Source organism: Mugil cephalus, chromosome 3, assembly GCF_022458985.1.
Source record: "Mugil cephalus isolate CIBA_MC_2020 chromosome 3, CIBA_Mcephalus_1.1, whole genome shotgun sequence".
Classification (NCBI taxonomy): Eukaryota; Metazoa; Chordata; class Actinopteri; order Mugiliformes; family Mugilidae; genus Mugil; species Mugil cephalus.
The window spans coordinates 27,767,090-27,789,867 of record NC_061772.1 but is presented as its reverse complement, the minus strand read 5'-3'; the positions used below and the strand labels follow the sequence as shown (position 1 = coordinate 27,789,867).

Here is a 22,778-nt window from a genome sequence, read left to right as displayed (position 1 = left end):
AGATCAGACTGAGACAAATCTCTGATTTATAGAAACTAAACCAGGAACTGAGTCTCATCACATTGATGGAAACACTTCTCAACAAACTGATTCTAGTTAGGCCTTGGAATAAATTTATAATCCTGGGGGTAAACTTACTTTTGAGACTCACAGATATGTAATATTGACTCATTTTCCCGAATAAACGAGTACACAACTATAAGATTTTGATTTCATGTGTTTGATTAGATTTATACACAACTGTTTATACACAAACACAAACGGATTCAGCATTAATCATGACAATAATCACACAAAAAGAAAAAGATAAATACCAGACGTTTCGGACTTTACCACCACCAGGTGGCGCACAGCACCCACGAATAAAAACAAATCCACTGGTCTCTTTTCTTTCATTTCTTTTGTCCTTTAACAAGATTTTTTTATCGTAGAGGTGCATTATTACCATTATTAAATCCTCATTTTTGCCTGTAATAATTATTAGTGTCATTACCAATTAAAATAATAATAATAATTATTATTATTAAATGCTATATGCACTAGTCTGTGTATGTTTTTAGTATTTGGCTAAATTTGGTCCCATGTAACCTCATTAGAAAAGATGATTTAAATAAATAAACTAAAATACAAAAATTCTTCCAACATTTCGTCCAAGCCTCTGTGGAAGATGTGGTTGTCATGGGGATGAAAATAAGAGGAGACGCTTAAATTATTGATGGATTCCTACGTTGGGGAGAGGAGCGTGTTGGGTGGAGTGGGGTGCTCGTTTGGTTTCCATAGCACCGCCCTCCGGGGGGAGCTGCTGCAGCTTTCACATCTCTGGCTACTGTTCTCTTTCATTTTAATATATTAATAATAACGTGAAAGAATTACACGTAAAAATGTGTAAAACTGGTTAGGAGGGATTTTCGTTGCACCACTAAACTGATAAAAAAATGAAGCGACGTTTACAACCATTCAACAACTCACCCTCTAATGACATCAAATAGATGTATATATATTTCCATACATACGTACATGTGTGTGTGTGAGAGTGTGTATATGTTTTTATTGGCACGTTTTATTGTGTTATTTGAAAACTGCGGTTGTGTCAAGCTGCTCTCCAGATGTTGCAGCTGCTGTCGCTGACCTCGGTGCTGAACACGACGTCAGATGAACCTGCGCTCACCACAGGAGACACGATCCAGCCTCACTCCCTCTTTGATTTACTGAAGCCGCTCCAAACACCCACCTCTGCTTTCTGAACTTTGACTTCTTCCTTTTTATTATTATTATTATTATTATTATTCGTAGTCGTATTCCATTCATTATCTCTCTCCTCCTCCCCCCCCTCGCTTCTTTTTTTTCTCCCCCCCTTCCTCTATCGCGAACGCAGATCCTAGTTTTTCTTCGTGATGGCTCTTGGCGCGGCTGCTGCACGCGAGGCAGGGGACGAGCTGGTGGCGGACGAAGGCGCGCAGCTCGTTTGATTCCGCGTCTTTGCGCGAAGGAGGTCGTCCGCGCTCACTCGACAGCTCGCGTCCTCGGACCGTCGCCTCCCCGGGCTCAGCGTCTCTCTCGCAACTTAAGTCGTTAAGTCGTTTTCCCTCGTAGCCGCTGCAGTCGGCCATCCTGCGCTGTGTACCATGACGCGTGAGCAGTAAAAAAAAAATTAAAAATTAACAAAAATAAAAAGAAAGAAAGAAAAAACATTTGAGAAAACGGGCCTAACACACGCACACAGACAGAACATTGGATATGGAGTCGGTGAAGACGAGAGCCGCGGCGGGGGTGAAGGAATTTGCGGGGAAGACCTTGGGTCATATGTACAGGTAAGGACACGCATCTGATTTTTTTTTATTATCATTATTTATTTATTTTGTGTTCGTTTCGTGGGGATTTTTTTTTATTTGCACGCTGGATTTTGTTCACCCGAAACTGGTTTACAACTTGCACGGATCTCTAGTCACGCCTCTAGAAGTGAGAGGAAAATTATGCAATCAAACGTGCGTGTGTGTGTGCGTGTGTGTGTGCGTGTGTGCAGAGGTTTGGATGCCACTGGATCCTGTTGCAGGGGCCTGCACATGAGTCTCATTGGGAGATAGGTTACACAGGACGTGCGGGCCACGCGAGGGATGTTTGAGATTCATTCATTCATAATTTGCAACTCATATCATCTGTGAAAGCCTGTGACACACACACGCGCGCGCGCGCACACACACCAGGGACAAACCTGCAGATCCACATCAATTTACCACTTTGGACATTTCATTCCTTTCTTTATTAAACATTTTTAGATATTTGTGGATAACTAATGTGCATGTTGATTACACGCATTTTTAGGTTCTTCCAGGTAGATTTAGATTTAGGCCTGTGCCGCTGTGGATTCACCCTGTGAGTCTTGTCTGAGTGGAGGATGAGCTTCATCCCTTAAAATCCACAGGAAAATTAGCTCCAATCAAACTGATATTCACTGGGAATAAGGCGACGTTACGCGTGTATTCCTGAGGCGTAGTCTGATAAAAAAAAAAAGGAGCAGGCCCAACGTGCATGTTATTTTATTTGTATTATTTTAATTAGCCTTTTAGTTTTTAATTCGTTTTCAGAAACATGTATTCCAGTGCTGGTTGGTGATTTGGATCATTTTCCGTCCTGAATTTGGATAAACAGCATTATGTGTTTTTTTTTTTTTTTCCTGGTGAGAGAGAGGGAGAGAGAAAAAAGAGAAAGAGGATGAGGAAAGCCCACAGACGTGTTTGTGTCTGAGAGCTGGAGCTGCTGTTCGGTCCTTGAATGCTAATGAGAGGGAAAGTGAGCGGTGCTGCTGCAATGCGGTACAGTCAGGGACGTGTTCGCCTGTTTCCAGCTCCACACACTCTACTTTTTTTATTGTGTTTTTTTGGTTTGTTCTTTTGTGAAGAGCAGATGCAGATGAACGTGTCTGGTTTAAATGGGTGATAGTGTCTGCATAGGTCGGAACATGGTGTGACTCTGTTTGGTGTCACAGGAAAATTTCTCCCTGTAGAAAATACAGTAAAAGGCCTCAGCTCCAATAAATCTATTTGATTCTGTTGATTCTGCAAGAACTGATTCATGCATTTTCTCTAGTGTGACAAGAAAACTCAAACATACACAAGACAATCAACCACACAATCTCCAAATGATATAAAACCCACAAGAATGATTTGCAGAAACTGGAATAAAAAAAAATGGCCTCCTTGGAAGTATTTTCTCTTAGGGTTGGTTATCTTTCGTTTCCTCTGATGTTGCTGTATTGCGGGCACCGGTAGACAGTGTTATGTCCACCTGGCTGTTGCAGGGTGGTAGAGAGGAGGCAGAAAACCGGGGAGGTGATCGAGCTGACGGAGGATGGGCGGCCACGGGAGGCCGCGGAGAAGAAACCCCCGCTGTGCGACTGCTACTGCTTCGGCTTGCCCCGCCGCTACATCATCGCCATCATGAGCGGCCTGGGCTTCTGCATCTCCTTCGGTATCAGATGTAACCTGGGCGTGGCCATAGTGGGCATGGTGAACAACAGCACCATCCACCAGAACGGCAAGATCATCATCAAAGAGGTGTGGCAGAGAAGCAGAGACGGCGAGAGCGTCACGCACACAAATTAATAATAAAAATAATAATAAAAACGAGACAGGCTGCATGGCTCAACACACCTGAGGACTGTTCCTCAAAGAAGAATGAATTTACACACATATATGAGGCCTCTCACAGCCACAACAGGCCGTGAAACCCTTCCACGAATCTTAAATCACAACCAATAATCATGAGTCACCAACTTCGTTCAAATCTAACCGAGAATTTGTGCGCAATCGTTTTTTTAATCGGGCTGCATTATTCTGAACCAAGCTTAAATCAGTGTGTGAATTAAAAAATAATCCTCTTTGAGGTTGCACTGACAGCAAACCTTTATGTTTGTTGTATTCCTTAGATAGATTAACATACCAGGCCATTTATTTTATAAAGGTTTAACGTGAAATGCAGCAGTGTTTTCTGTGCGTAAAGTGTTTTCTGTGCGTAAAGTGTTATTACAAAACGCACAGTTCATTGACACCCCTCCCCCCAAAAATAATAATAATAAATAAGTACATATCCCTGCACACATCTTCAAAATGATGTTTCAAAACGGCATTCACACTCGGCAGATGAAGATTGGAAGATTAAGAAGGTTACACTGATGCAGATTTTACGTAGTTGAGGCCAAATGTTAACTGAATAAAACTAAACCCAGATATTTGAGCCATTTCGCTCAGTTTTGTTGCGATATTTTACTTACTTTATTATTTTTCCTTGATAAGGTAGGAAATGCGGATGCTTCAGTGGTCAGATAAATGTCATCTGATCGAAATAAACGGTGCCAGGCCTCGAACAGACACGCCAGACTCACAAATACGATAAATCCACTCACACATTCACTCATTCATTTCGATGATTTCCTGATTGAAAAAACAAAAGCTGTGAAACACTTGTCAATGCTCCAGTATTTTTGGTAACCTTTTATTTTATTTTTAAAAATGCTTTTGGCTTCCACTGTTCTATCTACTACCAGAAAGCCAAGTTCAACTGGGATCCAGAGACGGTGGGGATGATTCACGGATCTTTTTTCTGGGGCTACATCGTGACACAAATCCCGGGAGGATACATATCCTCCAGGCTGGCAGCAAACAGGTAGGCGGCACTCACACAGCCAATTACCATAAATACAGCACGGAGACATCCACGAGGCACACGAAGCAGAGAGATGCTGATGAACGTTGGCATATTAAAACGAAATGACTGTAAAATGTTGGCGTTAATTATTTTCCTTTTCGTTATTTGTTATTTAAAAAAAATAAAATAAAATAGACAGGAAACGAAAAATGTGCATCCGGGGGTAGGAATAGCAATTGTGAAACGCAAATGAAAGGAAATGAAAATAACACAAAAAGCCGAGGCTGCGGGGATACAGCAGTGAAATGGGTGTTGAGCTAAATGCATCGCTGCGTAAAGGCTGCAGACAGTCTGCGGCTCTGAGGTGATGCGCAGCAGCAGCAGCAGCAGGGGAGGGGGCCGGGCTGCCAGGCCTGCAGCTCCCGGTGTCAGGGCTTTCTGCCACCTGTTAATGAGCTCCCTAAGGGGGGCCGGGGGAGTTTGGGGGGAGGGGGGGGAGAACCGGGTCTAATCTGTCGCTCTCTCGGGGCGTCCAGACCAGACTGTGTCTTGTCGCCAAAGGCTTTAATTCGCACGAGCACTGACAAATGCGTGAGTCATTACAAGACCGTGAATCTGCAGACGCCATAGGATGAGGCATTTAAAGGGCTGAATACTGGTGTAAATCCAAAATAATATTTCTTTTTCAGTTCATGGTTAACTGCTATAGTCGAATATACAAATGGCGAGATAGAACCAGAGGCCTAAACCATGAAGTATGACTCAGCTGTGCACACACATTAAAAGAATCTACACGCTGGCTGCACGTTGCTTTCAGTGTATCTAACGGGGAAAAACATATATACAGTTTTAAAGAACTACAAAGATGGTGGAGATATGACTGGGACAAAATAAACGAGTGCGTGCAGATACCAGCGAGATAAATAAATATATCCACTCACTTGACAGTTAATTAGGTGCACAAGGGACAACAAATACATCGCACTAAAAATCAGCTCCATGGAGGTTGTGGTATTCAGCATTTATTCAATACAGAGCGTTTTTATGTTTTTATTATTATTATCATTATTATTTTGGAGGTTGTGGTTTGTTGTAACGACGTGTTCCTATTATTTTGACCCCATTTTAACAGCACCACGAATTACATCCTCCAAAATGATCATATGCGGTTGAATCGCCACATTTCTGACATTATTCCGATATAAACGCAACATTATTACAGGTCATAAAGGTAAGATTTAGTACAGGACGCGTTCATTTTCACTAGTACCTAATTAACTGGCAATGATCAGAAGGAAGGCAGCTACTTTATAATTATAGGGAAAAAATAAGTCACAGTATGTTTTAAATATTTTTTTTTTTTTTACATTTAAGTCAATCTCTTAAATAAAAAATGAATATATGTATATTTTCCTGCCACATCTTTGCACGCACATCCTGTTGATTGACACGAGGATCTAAATCAATTGGTCTTGAGCCCAACGCTAGTCCCCACCGGATTAGGGCTCGTACCCCCCACCACGTGCACATAAGAGAGGCGGGAGCACGTGACAGAAATGAGAAATAAGACAGATCCATGTTAATGTGGCTTCACGAGCTCACCTGCTACCTCAAGGAAAAATACATAAATAATAACAAAAATCAATCAAATATTACTTTAGTCAAAAAACGGTCCCAGACATGGACATTTTTTATTTTACTCAATTTTATTCTCATTAAACCTTCATATTTTCTAGTGCTCAATGTCAAATTAAAATTAAATATAATCCTGGATGGTAACGGTTGCTAAGCGACACGTACCTGACTGTTAAAGGGGGCGTGGCTACCGCTGCTGCTTCCGCGTAACCTTCACATATTTATGACATATAAAGAGACTCCGTGGTGCAGGGCCAATCAGATCCGAGGAGGAAATGCGTCGTTTTATTTATTTAATTTGAATTATTATTATCCTGTACGTGCTTTTCTTGGGGTGCAGTGGTTATTTATTTATTTATTTTCTTTAGACGTGACACACTTTAAGGATAATAAGGAAATAAAACAAAAAGAGATGTGGGATTTTATATAATATACAACTGATGTGTCCTGGATGATGTTTTAGGTTGAAACATGTATTAAAATAAAATGTAGTTTATAAAATAAGACATTCAGTTCAGCTAATATCACTATGCCAGTTATAAAAATGTGTTGAAAATGCTTATTGTTGTACTATTTTCAGGGTATTTGGTGCAGCCATTGTCCTCACTTCGATTTTCAACATGTTCATTCCGTCGGCTGCCCGGGTCCATTACGGGTGTGTCATTTTTGTCAGGATATTACAAGGGCTGGTGGAGGTAAGAGCATCTAATGGTGTGTTACAATGATTTGAATCTTTCTTTCCTATTTCTCCCTTTGACAGAAATCTTACTGTGCAGCTAATGCATTTAATGCATTCTTGGATCATCTACACTGAATGCATATACATACATAAACATATATTCAGCATTAATAGGACATAAAGGCTTCATATGTCTGATATGAGCATTTGTTGTTACGGGTATAAAAAGCCGAGGACTTGAAGCAATACAAAGGAGCATTTCTGCAGATTTTACACCAAGGGAAAACAAAGGGAAAAGGCTGTAATGTGCGCTGGGTATCCAGCCACAGGAAATGTGAGACGGTCTGTATTGATTCAGTCCACTACGGTTGGCTTTGTGGGATAGTCCAGCTTTTATGTGTACTCTAGAAACACAACAGCAAAGTGCCCCCCCGTACAGATGGATGGGAAAGAAAATACAGATATGCTAAGGCGCATCAGTCCTCTGGCTTTGTAGTGAAAGGCAACACCCAGACACATGCGCGCTGTGTAATAAGGTTTGTCTGTAGTCGGGATAAATACAGAAAGCAGATATGAAGACTAACCTCATATAATATGTTGCAGCTCATCTCTGTGGACAGCTAAACGAAGAGTAAACATAATATTACAATCTAACATTGTATTCTTCAAAGCCTGATACATAATCATTCCAGTCCTTTTTACGAAATTCCGTGCAAATTCAATTTCACATTTTCGTGGCGCATTCACATTAGAGGCTGATGAATGTTGAATGTCTGCACACATGCCCTGGTCCATGAACAGCTCATCAGCTCCTCTTGGTTTATGTTAATTGCATGGGTGAAAAAGTTAATTTTTATTGGTTAATGTGTCTAATTATTATTATTTTTTTTTTAGATTCACATTTGATAGTTCAGACAGATAATTAGACATTGAAATGCAACCTCCAGCGTTATATTACTGTTATAACATCTGAAACAGAATGATTTTTACACACTGGGTCGACTAATGTGACCATAACACCCTGTAATTAGTTTATTGTACAAATGCAGATACATTTGTTTTTAACAGATCATGCAAATTATCTTAAATTGGTTCTGGGAAACTAGAAATGGTGCAAACAAACTGTTTTCGAGAACACAGAGCTCCACTTCCTTGTTGTTGTTGTTGTTGTTGTTCCATCACCATCAGTTAACACAGCCTGTTCCTGTGTGGTGTGTGTGTTTAGGGAGTGACCTACCCGGCCTGTCACGGTATCTGGAGTAAGTGGGCCCCGCCGCTAGAAAGGAGTCGCCTGGCCACCCTGTCATTCTGCGGTAAATACCGATTTTTCCCGATTGAAGCTGTTTACTATAATGATTAAATCACGTCTGAGCGTCGGAAACACTGACCCTCTCGTCTTTCCAGGCTCGTACGCTGGCGCTGTGATAGCGATGCCTCTGGCTGGGATCCTGGTTCAGTATTCGGGATGGTCTTCGGTGTTCTATGTCTACGGTAAGAACGACTGACTGAAGATTATTACTGTCCAGTAGAAAAGGGAGTTATAGTACAATAACCTCCTGAGACTCAAGCACGTGTTTGGAATGCATCTTGATTTCTTTAAAATAAAATAAAGATCTTTAGGTATTTGGGATTAATAAGACCTAAGAAGTACAAAAAATATGCATCATCTTTGAACTGGAAGTAGGTTTTGAAAGAAATTATGTGGACACAGCGATTATTTCATTATATAGACCCTTCACGGTTTGTAAACAATGTGACATTTTTGAGGGGCGGGGCTTAGCTGGAGGCAAAATATCTCAAACACTATAGCTTGTAAACGCCAGTTAGCATATTTCAACGGACAAGAAAGGATGAGGAAAACACATATTTTAGACAATATACTAACACACTCACTCTTCATGACCGTGAGTGTTATTTTGAAAAAGTTGACCCTGACTAATGGGACTATATTCACTGACCCCTACACTCTCACTCACTGGATGGACGATTTGACAAAAGGACACAGATGGGACGAAGTCTAGTCTGTCTTTATCAAGTGAAGCCTCTCCAACAAAGATATTACAAGAAGCAAGTGGAACCACTGTAGAAGGGAATGTAGTAAATGCAACTTCTGCTTGGATGCCCCTGAACATGCAACTAATGTTGCATTAGCATTAACATGTAACAAGAATCCCCCAATTTATTCTAACCCATAATGTTATCCAGGCTGAAACTGGCGATGCATTACATATTAATGTTATCTGATATGAAGTGTGTGCGTTACTAAATTAAAGTTGTCTACGACTGGCAGTGGCTGGTATGTGATAAAACTTCAAGTTAGCGTTTTTGATTTTTCAGTTATAGCACCAAAAAAATACAACAAGACGACATTTTCATGGTTGAAAGTGTCAGTGTTCGCCTCAAGCTTCCCTCTGTTTTGCCCCCAACTAACATTGTGACGTCACAGTGATGTAGGCCATGAAGTCACCAATGTGTACCAAAATATAAAACTGGAAACAATGAAAACCCAACGTCCTCAAACGAGTACTTGTGAATTTGTTAAATTTTCATGTCATATCAAACTAGAAAGGTAATAAGAATAAATAAACAAGTGTATTGACCCTTTGCTAACAAGACAACAGGTCTAACTGAAAGAGAATAAGCTGCAACAAACCTAAAACGTAATGTCCTTGTATGAGGACGCCAGGTCTCAGGAGGTTAGTGAAAGGGAAAAATAAAGATACTTGGATAAAGTGTTTTTAAACTGAAATTTTAAGAGCTTGACAGTTAGAGCGTCCATTCAAAGTCAAATGGATTTATCTAGGCAGACTGTGTATTGATTTCACCCCTCGATGTTTTGGTGTGTCAATAAATAATCCTCCCCTCCTTCCCTATCGTTCTCTGTGAACTGGATACAGTTAGCTTTCCTGTCTGGCCTTTATTCTCTCAGGCTCTTTTGGAAAGATCAGGCTGCCATGTGCTGCTTACTGATGAGGTCAAAATCAGCTGCAGGACTCTCATCTCTAATTACCTCTAACTTCTGACATTTAATCTGTTTGCAACGTGCAGGATGCTTTGGCATCTTCTGGTACATGTTCTGGGTCTTAGTGTCCTACGAGAGCCCCGCCGTGCATCCCACCATCACCGACGAGGAACGCTGCTACATCGAGGAGAGCATCGGAGAAAGTGCCAAGCTAATGGGTCCAGCAGAGGTACAGAAGGGACAGCCTACATATAACTTTAAAAAGGACAATGAATAGAAATGAGAAATTATTAATTACAAATCCACCCTTTGTCATAAACTATTCCAGAAATTCAAGACCCCCTGGAGGAAGTTCTTCACCTCGATGCCCGTCTATGCAATCATTGTGGCCAACTTCTGCAGGAGCTGGACATTTTACCTGCTGCTGATCAGCCAGCCTGCGTACTTTGAGGAAGTGTTTGGCTTCGAGATAAGCAAGGTTTGGCTGACAACACACGACGATCATTCAATTGTTCAGCATGAAGTGCACAATCGATAAATGATAGATTCACGTGCTATGACGGTTCAGAGGCAGAGAATTTGAAGCGGAGCATGCGGCACAACAATTTAATTGATCATCAAAATCATTGTGGGTGCAGCTCTAATCATTGGTTCCTTCTAATGAACCGATATGTTGCATAAGAGGGTCAAATGAGTTCACAACACGTGAATGGTCTCAGTCCTGCAGGTCATGAAATATCCAAATATATTTCTTTATGAAACACTACCAGTCTGGTTGCCCTTCTTAAGGCTCCACAAAAGATAAGAATTATTTTTTTAACTAACCAAACAAAGAACTGTTCCTATATTATAGACCACACAAATCTACAATCACAACAAGAGCATCACATGGAATGAAGTCACATTACTGGAAATCGAACAGCTACAGCAAGTCTAGATAAAGAAATCCAATGGGAACACTGTGATATAATAAAAAGAGCTCATGAGCCTTTTAAAGAGTCTTTTAAGATGATTTTAACTATGTATAATATAAATCATCATGACGTCGTAACGAACATTCATCAGGTTTAAAGTTGATTCAATGTTAAGGCCTGACGCACCCTCGACACCAAGCTTGACACCAGCCTCTCTAATCATGCTCGGCTCAGTTTGTGCACCCAAATCTTACTGAGGAACAAAGACATTTTTGATTGAGTCTTCAGACAAGAATGCTTAGTAGCTGGAGTCATATGTTTTTATCCTTCATAGTTTAAGCCTTATTCGATGAGAACTCATTGCAATTTGGTCAACTTTAAATTATTACATTAAGTCAAAATGCAACTAACAATATTACTCTTTGTAGCTATTTTATCTTTTGACAAGACAGAACATTTATTTTCTGAAATTAAAGTGCAATGAGTACACGTTTAACACTTACTCCTGAGATACTTTGTGCATTTAACAGAACAGGACTCATAACTGTTGTAATAGTAATTCACTAGGTGAACGTTTTACTGTATTATTTTGTATTTAAGAAGGATTCATTCCAGGAATCATATTTATGGACCATTTTAGTTTGCTGAATGCTAGTCTATTATACACTCTACTGCACAAATATGTGTCAGAAAAAAGTCAGAAGGCAATAACTTCATGTAGCACAAAACAGCAACTAGTAAAGTACTTAGATGAGACTAAAGCCCTATTCACACGGGATAAGTTTTACCTGAGGGTGTCCTGTGATTAAAATATTACCCCATACGTCTGTGTTTCATGTGGCGCATTCACACGGTATAAACAAACTCTGTGTTTAACTCTAATTTACGATCTATAGTTATGGCTCTGCTACTTTCCATCTCACTCCACTGCATGTCAGAGATAGGTTTAATTAATTTGCAAATTATAATGGATGATAAAAACAGATTTTTGATACTATTTATTCCTGGGAAGAAATACCAACGACCTGGTGGTATTTAAATCATCTCCACCATTGCTGATTTAATGTTTTCATCCATCTAAACGGGTGCATAGTTCAGCGAAATCTCAACTTTGCGCTCTAACATCTGTCCAGGCTTTGGATTATAGAACATCCTCCATGATTCTGACAAGAAGTGACAAAAGGCAGAAAAAAAACGCAAATCAAAGAAAAGTCACGAAAAAGCAAAAAGTCACCCTTAAATCACAGAGATGTCAATTCGCACTGGATTAGTTTTATCAGAAGACCTCTGTGTTACGAGAATTATGGTAGGGAATTTGCAGTGTAATTTTTACTTTACAAATCATGGACATGGACGATTCACACAGGATTAAGATCAGAGTCGGCCTGATTGATTGACTGAGTGATTCGAAATTACCAGCGGTTACCTGGTAAAACTAGTCCTAGTACTAATTGGGATCAAATTAGCTTCATAATTAGCCTAGTGACAGATGATGGAGGGTGAAAAAATGTTGTTCTTCCACCTAATTTGCAGCCAGCTAGTTTTGGTAGACTACCATCAACTACTTGAGATCAGATTGGCAAACCAATAATAGAGGTGCACATTTTGGGCATTTTGAACAATTAATATAAAATAACATTCTAGTCTCGTCTCGTTAAGAATTTTTGAGTTGACTCTTTCAGGAGCTGGTGAATGAATTAATGAATAAGTGCAACATCCTCTTTCCTCAACTAATTCACTGAAAACCAGAGAAAATATGTTCATGTCACACATATAAAAAGGATCAAACTGCATCTAAAAGCAACCACATGTACTCTGAGCCATCCCCAGGAAGGGACAGTACATGCATTGTTGCAGCTAAACTGGTTTGTTTTCTGCCTGTGGTTGTAGGTTGGCATACTGTCTGCCCTCCCCCACCTGGTGATGACCATCATTGTGCCCATTGGCGGCCAGCTGGCCGACTACCTGCGCAGCAAGAACATCCTGACAACTACCACTGTCAGGAAAATCATGAACTGTGGAGGTGAGAAGTCTTGGCTGGGAACGAAATAGAAAAAAAAAAAAAGAATCCACACCTCTCTCTGCAGAGCTGCGGGGTGTTACTTTCACAGCGTTAGATCCATACTGGTGTTTTTTGGCTGATCTTCACTGCCAGATGGGTTCAGGAGGTGGTTTTGTGTTTGTGTTTTTGTGCCAATCTATCTGTGCAATACTTCATCACACAAGCTGACTCACTGATTGTGACTGTGCATTGATTTCATATCTGTCACTTACGTAATTGAGTGCAGACCATGTATCAGGGGTAATTCAATTGCCACCGCCATGACCAACAGCCGTGGGCTTTCTGTGTTTGTGTGTGTGTGTGTGTGTGACTTGTTGTCTCTTTCTCTGCAAGGGTTTGGCATGGAGGCCACGTTGCTGCTGGTGGTCGGATATTCCCACAGCAAAGGGGTGGCGATCTCGTTCCTGGTGCTGGCTGTGGGCTTCAGTGGATTTGCTATATCAGGTTGGTACAAGAAGTCAACACAATTTTACAGTGAAATATAATGTAGGTGCAGGTTAAAATATAACACAAAATGGTTCATGGTGATGTGATCAGCATTGGTGCATTGTTATTTAGGATCTCATTTCTGTTTCCTAAATATGAAGCTACAGCCAGGAGGTGGTTAGTTTAGCATGAAGACTAGAATCAGATCTAAAGGTTGAAGGTCCAGCACCTTTAAGCTAATTAATATAATATATATTGTTTGTTAAATCCACACTAAAACTCAAAGAATAATAACTTGTTGTTGCTTTATGGCTTGTTCCATTTTCTTGGACTCCTGAGAAGACATGTGGACGTATTAACAGAGTCAGGTTTAGCTCCTTCCCTCTGTTCTCTGTCTTTGTGCATGTAACTAAATCAGTTTTTAGCCTCTTAAGACTCAATTTAGACTTTTATTTCATATTATTTGTAACATAAGCGGCCTTTCACCTGCAACTGTGATCCCTTCTTCGGCCATTGCCTTATTATATTTACGCTGTAGTTCTGTGACTGAGTGCAAAATCAGTTTCTTGCCTGTTGTTCTTCTCAAGCTTTCTCTAGGAGTGTTTAATAATTCAGAGCTAGATGTCTCGGGGGGGTTCTGCCGGGCAAGGCAGCGCGCAGCAGCTCACAAGGACACTCACTCATTCAGCCAGTCAGTCAGGGTGGGGGAGGATGTGTGCAGAGTTGATGCTTATTTCTGCAACAAGATGGTCACCATGTGTGCTGCTTTTATCTGCAGCCGTCTCCTCCTTCTTCTGTTGTTGTTGCTATTTTCTTTACCTCTAAAACGAAACATGAAGCACAGTCTCCTTAAAATTTAACATTTAAATCTGACTGCACAGGCTACATTTTCATTTTATTTGCTCCATCAGGCTTTAACGTCAATCATCTGGACATTGCTCCACGTTATGCCAGTATACTGATGGGCATCTCTAACGGCGTGGGCACCCTGTCTGGGATGGTGTGTCCACTGATTGTTGGTGCTATGACAAAGAACAAGGTGAGGGCTCCTCTTATTTCACATGGACAAAAAGGAGGGCTTATTAACAATGACTTTACTCTATATTTTGTATATATACCATATTTTCTCTGACAGTGGCCAGCGCATTTGTTTACTCAGCTGCCCAGAATACCCACCCATTATTGGGGGAAGGCTTTTAGTAGAGGGAGGCCTTTATTTCTAATTCCCTTTATTTCCTACCATTTACTTTAGCATACACGCAACAGTAGTAGGTAGGATTAATGAACGGTGGTCAGAATAGACGAACAAATAAAAGACACCATTGTATCAGTTTGGACTCTGAAAAATAAACAGGGTCCATGTATTGGGCACTTTGGTTTACTATGCATTTTTAATTTTTCTAAGGTATTTGGGATTAGTAGGATCCAAGAAGCTTAAAAACTAGACATCATCTTTGAACAGGAAGTAGTTTTTAGTAGTTTAAAGTCACTAATGAAATTCTAGCGTCCTCAAACGAGTACTTGATAATTATTGTAGCTCGTTTCAGTTGATAAAATTTGTTAAATCTGAGCATCATACTCTACTAGAAAATTAAATAAGCATAAAAAAAAATTGTAAAAAATTTGATGAGGTTTTGTAGTTTGTACCACAAACCCAAAACTTAATGTCCCCATATGAGGATGCAGGGTCTCACGAGGTTAAAAAAAAAGAAAAAAAGTTTCCTACACATCCAAAATTTTCAGCAACTTAAATGACCATAGTGAACCGTGTGTCTTATTCTTCACCGGTCAATATTAAAGCAGCTTCCTCCGCTGTATTTTACTCTGAATATTTCAAAAGTTCCTGTCAACTTTTCTTCTTTGCACCATGCTGCTAAAGCCGATGTTGTTTTGACAGTGTTAGCTGAAAAGCTGGTTTCATGTGCCACTTTCACTGTAGCTACTTCCATCCTTGGGAGCCGAGTGTTACTACATCTATAATTGTCTGACTAGCGCACACAATGGCAAATGACAAATATACCGTTATTGTTGACCCAGCCTGTATTTGAGCCCGACCTTAATTGGCTATTAATTGAGAACCGGCCACTATTAGAGGAAATACGGTAGATGTGAATTTTATAAACTTACAAAATATACATTTATCCAACCAAAGAACATCAAAGTCACTGTTGAGGCTACAGGCAACGACCAGAAGGCACATAGGGTCTACAGCTGTGTACTTTAACTTTCATCACTGCGCTTTCTCTTCTCGTACGATCGCAGACTATAAGCTAAAGCAAGTAGAGCTCCCCCTGGTGGCTGGCTGCAGTATAGGTCATAAGCTCCACCCTCTCTGCGTTAGCGCAAGGGAACTGAAAAATTAAATGTTATTTTTTTTTTTCAAGGATGGTTTCTGTCATTCTAGGTAGTTAATATAAGGCTGATGTATGTACAAGTTTTGATAGAGTTGCTATAGAAACAGGATGTGAGATCATGATGACTGACAGTTGCAATTGACAACCACTCTGTGAAGCGATCCCGTAGGCACGTAATAGTAGGAAAAATATAAAAATAAATAAATGCAGTGGATAATCCAACATTTCTTTGCAACTGTAAGACTGTTACACCATCACTACTGCACTACTGGGTGGTTCTGCACACGCACACTAAATACTCGGTTGCACTAGTGCACTAGTATAGTAACATTAGGTAGCTACAGCTTATTATTTATGCACCGTTTAGTGGTCACTTTATCTGTATTTTGTATCACCTAATTTATCATCTGCCATTTCCTCCTCTAGTATCAATTATGTCATAGTTCCTGTTTATAGGCTACTTACTTTTAACTCACAAGTCCATCTGTATAATTTGTTCATAGCACTCCAATCAATCATAATAACATGATTGATAAAACCAACCTGTACCATACCACTTATGTACCACACTATTTATGCTACATGCACTTACAGCTTATTGCATTTCTGGTTAGATGCTAAACTGCATTTTGTTGCTCTGTACCTTCACGTGTAATGGCAATAAAGTTGAATCAAATCTCACCTAATCTAATCTAACTGGTGGAGGTAGAGAGGAGCAAAGAAGAAGACACTAGAGGAAATAGGATGTGTCCCGGGAATTCAAGGGTCAGTTTGACCAGTGGGACAAAGTGAGGATGTATCATCCATATCTTCTACAGTTTATGGGTCTGACAACAGTGCAGGAGACGCCAGAAATAGTAGGGCCACAAATCCTCATGACGGGTCAACAATGGTAAATGCAATGGTGTGGAATAGTCTACATAAAAGGTATCACTAGGATTAGTTCATTGAGTTTTAAAAATGTAGGAAGTGACTTATTTATTTCCTCTTCAGACCCGAGAGGAGTGGCAGTATGTGTTCCTGATTGCCTCCATGGTGCATTACGGCGGCGTCATCTTCTACGGGATCTTCGCGTCGGGAGAAAAACAGCCGTGGGCCGACCCGGAGCTGACCAGCGAGGAGAAGTGCGGCTTCATCGACGAGGACGAGCTGGCGGAAGAGACGGGCGACATCACCCAGAGCTACGGCGCCTTCGCCGGCCCGGCCAAGACGTACGGCGCGACCACGCAGGTTAACGGAGGCTGGGCCACCGGCTGGGAGAAGACAGAGGAGTACGTCCAGGAGGAGGCACAGGAAGGAGGCTACGGATACAGGCAGGATGAGGGATACTCCTAGACCAAACGCACATTCACCTGCCATGAGTAGACTTATTTTCCCGAGTGTGCATCAGTTTTAGTCATGAAAATATCAGCAAAGAAGAAAAGCTACAATCCATTGTTGTATTGTTTGCACAGATTCTAAAAGAAAAATCTAAAAAACTTAAATGTGAGAACTACTAAAATACATATATATTAAAAAAAAAACACATAACTGATTAATAGAGATGTATCACATATCAAATTGGCAGTCTGTAAATGTATTATTATGCATATTGATAATAGATATATTTATTTGGAGTGCAATCGTGTGTAAACGTGAACATTTTCATCCCATCAGCCGAGGCTTCCTGACCAAACCGAGGCCTGTAGGGCGACACAGAAACCGTCCATCAGAACTATCTATTAAATCAGCGGTTACAGTACAGCGTCCTACAAAGCCAGCCATCTCAGTGTATCAATGTGTCACTGCACAGCATTGTAAACACAAACTAGACACTCCGTTGATGTAGATCGTACTGTATCCCTCCTGAGCGCACTCAGACTAGTGTGTCCTTTTAATGCACAATGTGGTTATTTCTTTTGTTTTTTTCCTCACCGCACCGGCTTCTCTGTGTGTCCTGAACATGTAAGTGGCCTGATGTAGAGGTTTGATGAGCGGCGTAATGGCTTATGATGAGTGTCTGGTTACACATGCTTCCTGTTGTCCCCTGTGTAGCTCTTGCTGAGCATTAGTCGCTTGTTTGTTTGTTCGTTTTTTTGTTTTTTGCACTTGAAGCCCAACACATCTCGGCAGTTTAGTGCAGAAGTGCTCTTTATTAAGACCAAGACACTAGTTAGTACCAATGCATTCTTGAATTAAACATATATGACTGACATATGATATAGTAAATATGCTTTATAAATTAAATTTAGTCTGTCAGATTCATGGTCTTAAACAGGGATGTCCCGTTTGGTATCAGGGGTCGATCAAGGCATTTCTAAAATAATTGGATCAGAATTCAGCGTCAAAGCTGCCAAAAATCATAAAAGAAGTGGAAACAAAGTCCTGTGACTATGTGTCTGCTGTGTGGGAGAACTTTACTCTGGAAAATCAAGTGAGTCAGACAGAAATTTGTAAATTATGCGATGTGGATGTTCGGGGACGGGGTAGTCCATGGCTGTTGTCCAATAGTATTAGAGTAATAGAGTGCATTTAAAAGCAAAGTTCCAGAGGAGGTTAGGAAGTTTCTAGCGTTGGATGACCAGAACATTTCTGGAGTAAAAAACACAGGTTTTCTGGAGCCAAGGTACAAGCTCCCCTCTCCACACTACATTAACAGAAATATTTATTGGACTGAATTCAGTCGCATCTAGGAGAAGGACAAGAAAGACTTCAGGAACGTACAGAAGATTGGAACTGTTGGTACTGAATATTAAAAGATATTAAAAGATCGGTATCAGATCGGGACATCCCTAGTCTGAAATGACCTTCTGAAGGTTTTGTGCAATGCAAAGACTTTGAAGAAATAACCAAAAATCAGTTATTACAAAGCATCAAATGTAATTTTTAATGAGAGATAAAGGAAGAAGATTTAATACAGAGCGAAATTATTATTTATAAGATCAAAGTGAGGATATTTCAATGCATATTAACGGATGTAAGTCAAGGTTAACTGCCCTGAGAATGAAGCATTCCTCTAAAGCACAGACCGTTCAATCAATCTGCTTCATCAGGACAGTGCGGCTTGAGCAGCAGCAGCAGTAGCAACGTGTCAATGTAATTATGCCGCACATTTAAAGCTGACCTTAAAGACGTGACCAAAACAAAGGCGATGCGAGCAAACGTGGTTCTGCATAGTGTCGTTAAAAGGCAGCGGTTTAGGTTATAAATTGAAAATGAGACAAAGGCTGGAAGAAAAAGAAGAAGAAGCAGCAAAACTAAACTGAAGAGAGAGTTTCATGTCATCATGTCAGTTGTGATGTTAGTATCGAATCGCAGTTCAGAGTTGAAGACCAAAAATGCAAAGCTTGCAACGACAGGTGCCGCTCACGCAGGACTGATTCTCCGTCTTCGCGAGCTGCTGAAGAAATATTTGATTACGTCAGAACCTATTTGGACAAAAGGAGTTTCCATCTCCTAATTTAAAGACATGCAAAAACTTTCTGTAATTAGATATTTTTTTTTCTACAAATGTGTCGTTTCCATGAACTGCGTCTAATGCAACACATCTAATGTGCATGAATATGTTATGCAAAGCGGTAAATTAGTCGAGTCGACTGAATGTCGTCGCGCTCTGATTTGAGTGTTGTCAATTGGTTCCTTTTCCAGCCGAGCCTCGCTCACCTCAAAGGAAGCAAAGAAATCAGTCGCGTCGTATTTCACAGAGATGGAAACACTCAGTGCGTTTACATGCACAGCTTAATGGAGCTATACTCGAACTTTGACTTTCTGAATGTGGTCCTTGTCCCAGTTTACATGCAGCGGAGAAAATCGAATAACTGACGGGACCATGTCCTCCTCCTCCACGCTAGGTGGCGATATGTGTCTTTTCAGCGGGTTAATACCGTGTTAATATGGCCCCCGTTCCTGCTGACCTTTACGTCATATATATATATAAAAAAAAAGAGTCATTCATGCAGCAGACCAGCATTTCAAACAAGAATAAGATGGATAACAGTTCAGCTTTTTAATCTGGTGCTACTTTTGGTGCAGATAAGATGTGCGCGATCCCTCAGACGGTTCTTCTACCGGCTCTGTTTATCTTCTTCTTCTACTGCGACCAACTTTCTTGGATGTTTTTGTTCCGGGGTCATACACCAGCGCAGCGGTTGTGGAGCATGCAGATGCATTGTCCAGTTAAAGTCTGATTAAGGCGTATACAGGCTGGAGAAAACCAAATTCCAATCGCATTATCTGGGTGTTTTAGTCGGATAAGTACAACTGCGATTTTAGTGGGAGTAACGTGTTTACATGCACTTAAGTTGTCCGGTTAAAGTCAGATTAAGGCAACAATTTGTTTTTTTTCATGTGCATGTAGACGCTCTGACTGAGAGAGACCATGTGTTAGTTTAAAAACTACAGCTGCAAATAAAATTACAGAAAAAAGTATTTGAACATTTATAAAAGTTCACCAGAAGAAGAGATATTTTTTATTTACAGCTGAAGGGGCAATCACTTACACGTGCAATTTTCCATTACTGACTAGAAGTGAGTTGACATATTCTATATATAAAGTAAGGACCTGCCTTTGTTTGTGAACGTCTGCAAAGCATTTTAGGTTCCTGAACAGAAAGAACAAGCAGCACAATAAGAATCACGTCCTCATTCTGCACTCGACACCGTCAAGGTCTGAAAGGGGCTGGTTTTCATTTTACGTCACGATGTAGATGTGTGTGGATGTGTATTTATGCATGGAACACAGTGAAATTCGTAGTACGTCCTTTTTTTGTTGCGTTTCTTTCCGACGTTTCCACGTTTGTCTCAGAAACTGTTACTGTTGCTTCGATTCCTTTGCACGATCAACCAAAGGCGGCGGCGGCGGCGGCGAGTCAAGCGAGGTTTCAGCTAGAAGCCGTGAGTTTTGAGGGCAGTGTGAGACCATCAGCAGCGAGGTTCCAGCAGACCCGGGCGGCGCTGTGCAGGTGGCTTTAAAACATTACTCAGTGCACAAAGCAATAAATCCATGGTAACAGTTCTGATCATCCACAGTCATTATGTAACTGTTTTTTACGCATTTTGTTTAAGAGTCGTGTTTTTTTGTGATAACAAATGTAGAAAATAAAAACTTGTAAAGAAAAAAAAGTACAAATACATGTATAAAAAATATATATATAGTAATAGAGTCCAACGCAAACGTCTTTGACAATATGAAAAGTGCAAAGAGTTTGTGAAGGGGCTGCTCACCAGATGAGAATGATAAAGGAGCTCCGTCTGAGAGGCGGACGCTCTTCTTCATGTTTTTTTGTTTTGGTGTGGTCCACACTTACTGTGTGCTGTTGTTCCCTCTCTATTTCTTTGTCTCTTTCTCTGCATTTTGTTGGATTAATGTCTTTTATTCAGTGGCTGGACCCCATCTTCCCTACTTAACCAAATGTACCTCCTCCTCCCCCCATTTACACCCCTGGTATCACTGTCACAATATTCCTCGACATTTAGGATGAAAACCTAAACATGCGATTTTGAAAAATGACAAATGTGCAACCTGAAGTAGTAAAACGTTTCCTGTTTTTGTGCCTCTGAAGTTACAGTGTGATTGTATGGCTTCTGTTGCTGTGTAAATTGAAAGGTTTGTTGATGTCAAAATGAAATACTCTATATCTTTCTTTTTGATAAAAAAAAAACAAAGACAAAAGAAAAACAAGTAAAGAAATATGCGTGCGTCCTGGGTATTTGTACTGGAAACTATGGGGGAAGAAATGAGGCCTCCAAATCCTCGTGCTGTCTTCCTGTCGACCGTGCAACAAAAACGACCCGGTCTTTATGACTGTCTATGAAACCTGAAGTTACGGCAACTAATTGCTACATAATGCACACTTATTTGGGGAATATATGGACAGTAAATCACTATTATATCAAACTAAGTCACATTCAAAACCGGTCACATTTAACCCGGACGACCATACGAGGGTTAAAAATAAATAAATCTGAGTACACTAGACATTACTTAATGCCATTCATAGTTTTCAGTGACCTGGAGGGCAAAACATTAGTCCAAAATGGCAGCGATTTTAAGCCAAGAATATTTAAATCACATCTCAACTTAATACAAACTACAACATGAAGACAAACTGCAAGTTTTGAGCGCATACAGAACCATCTACGGTAGTTTGATCTCTAAAAATGGCAAAGTTTACATCTACCTCGTTGGGAATCCCTCTACGCAGCATTAACAATAAAAATAGAACAATACACAGTTTACACACAAAAAACACACAATACTTGAGTCGCGATACGATACATTATTGTGACATTTTACAATATTCTACATAGTTCAGAGAAATTTTAAATGCACCTTAAAATACAAATTGTGTATCAGGTGACAGTGATTATTCACTGGACAAATTGAGTTAAAAAAACAATATTAATCCAAATACTCCACTTCCAGTTTATTGCACTTGTACAGAAAAAAAGTGGTGGTGGAGGTGTAGAAGTTTCATGACTTTTATATTTTTATTATTAAGACATTCAAAATTGATACTGTATCAGAAGAAAAAGTACCGTGATATTCTGCCATATTGATATTTTTTCCCACCACTAAAAAAGACAATATGAGTAAAGTGAAAAAAGTGCAAATATGACCAGGAATTAAATATGTATATGTCACTGCAGAGGCAGTAATAAATAACAATAAATATTAACAGGAGGCAGTTGCAGAAAAAGAAGGCGTGTGAGCTAACGTTACAACTATTAGTTTCAGAAACATTTAATAACGTTGTGTGGTAAAGGTGAAACAAACCTTGTTTCCTAACATTACATATGCAAAGTTAAGCTAAAGTTAACCAGGACCAACATAAAATGTCAAAATGTCATAAAAATATGAATTACAGCACGATTCTGTAGAAACAAAGGCTTGTCTCTTTGTCCATTAGTGCATTCGATGACACAACAGCTGTCTGGTAATTTTATAAAACTACACTTATGTTTTTTAGGCTTCGTCCCCCTGAGATGGTGACGTCATGTGAAAGATTGTAGAGTGTAGATGAAACGGTTTAAACATTATCATTCATCTAAGGTCAAGATTTTAGCCTCTTTAGCTGCAAAACGTTCAATTCCAGGTGGAGTTACAGAAACGAATATTCATCAA

The 22,778-nt window shown here is 40.2% G+C and overlaps 1 protein-coding gene across 1 annotated transcript; it reads left to right on the top strand.

The window, feature by feature from the left end:
• Positions 1–1,061: 1,061 nt before the first annotated feature.
• Positions 1,062–19,699, top strand: slc17a6b (solute carrier family 17 member 6b). The gene is made up of 12 exons (XM_047581400.1): positions 1,062–1,811; positions 3,299–3,554; positions 4,544–4,662; positions 6,860–6,974; positions 8,184–8,271; positions 8,363–8,449; positions 10,007–10,149; positions 10,249–10,398; positions 12,725–12,857; positions 13,230–13,340; positions 14,234–14,361; positions 16,670–19,699. The coding sequence occupies exons 1-12, from the start codon at positions 1,738–1,740 to the stop codon at positions 17,009–17,011; spliced, it is 1,746 nt and encodes a 581-aa protein (XP_047437356.1). The 5' UTR covers positions 1,062–1,737; the 3' UTR covers positions 17,012–19,699.
• Positions 19,700–22,778: the final 3,079 nt, after the last annotated feature.

Bases quoted from the DNA above. Each gene is read 5' to 3' on its own strand.
- slc17a6b (XM_047581400.1), top strand. From the start codon at position 1,738: ATGGAGTCGGTGAAGACGAGAGCCGCGGCGGGGGTGAAGGAATTTGCG. The intron at 1,812-3,298 runs GTAAGGACACGC...TGGCTGTTGCAG, and splicing joins ACCTTGGGTCATATGTACAG to GGTGGTAGAGAGGAGGCAGA. The intron at 14,362-16,669 runs GTGAGGGCTCCT...TTTCCTCTTCAG, and splicing joins GTGCTATGACAAAGAACAAG to ACCCGAGAGGAGTGGCAGTA.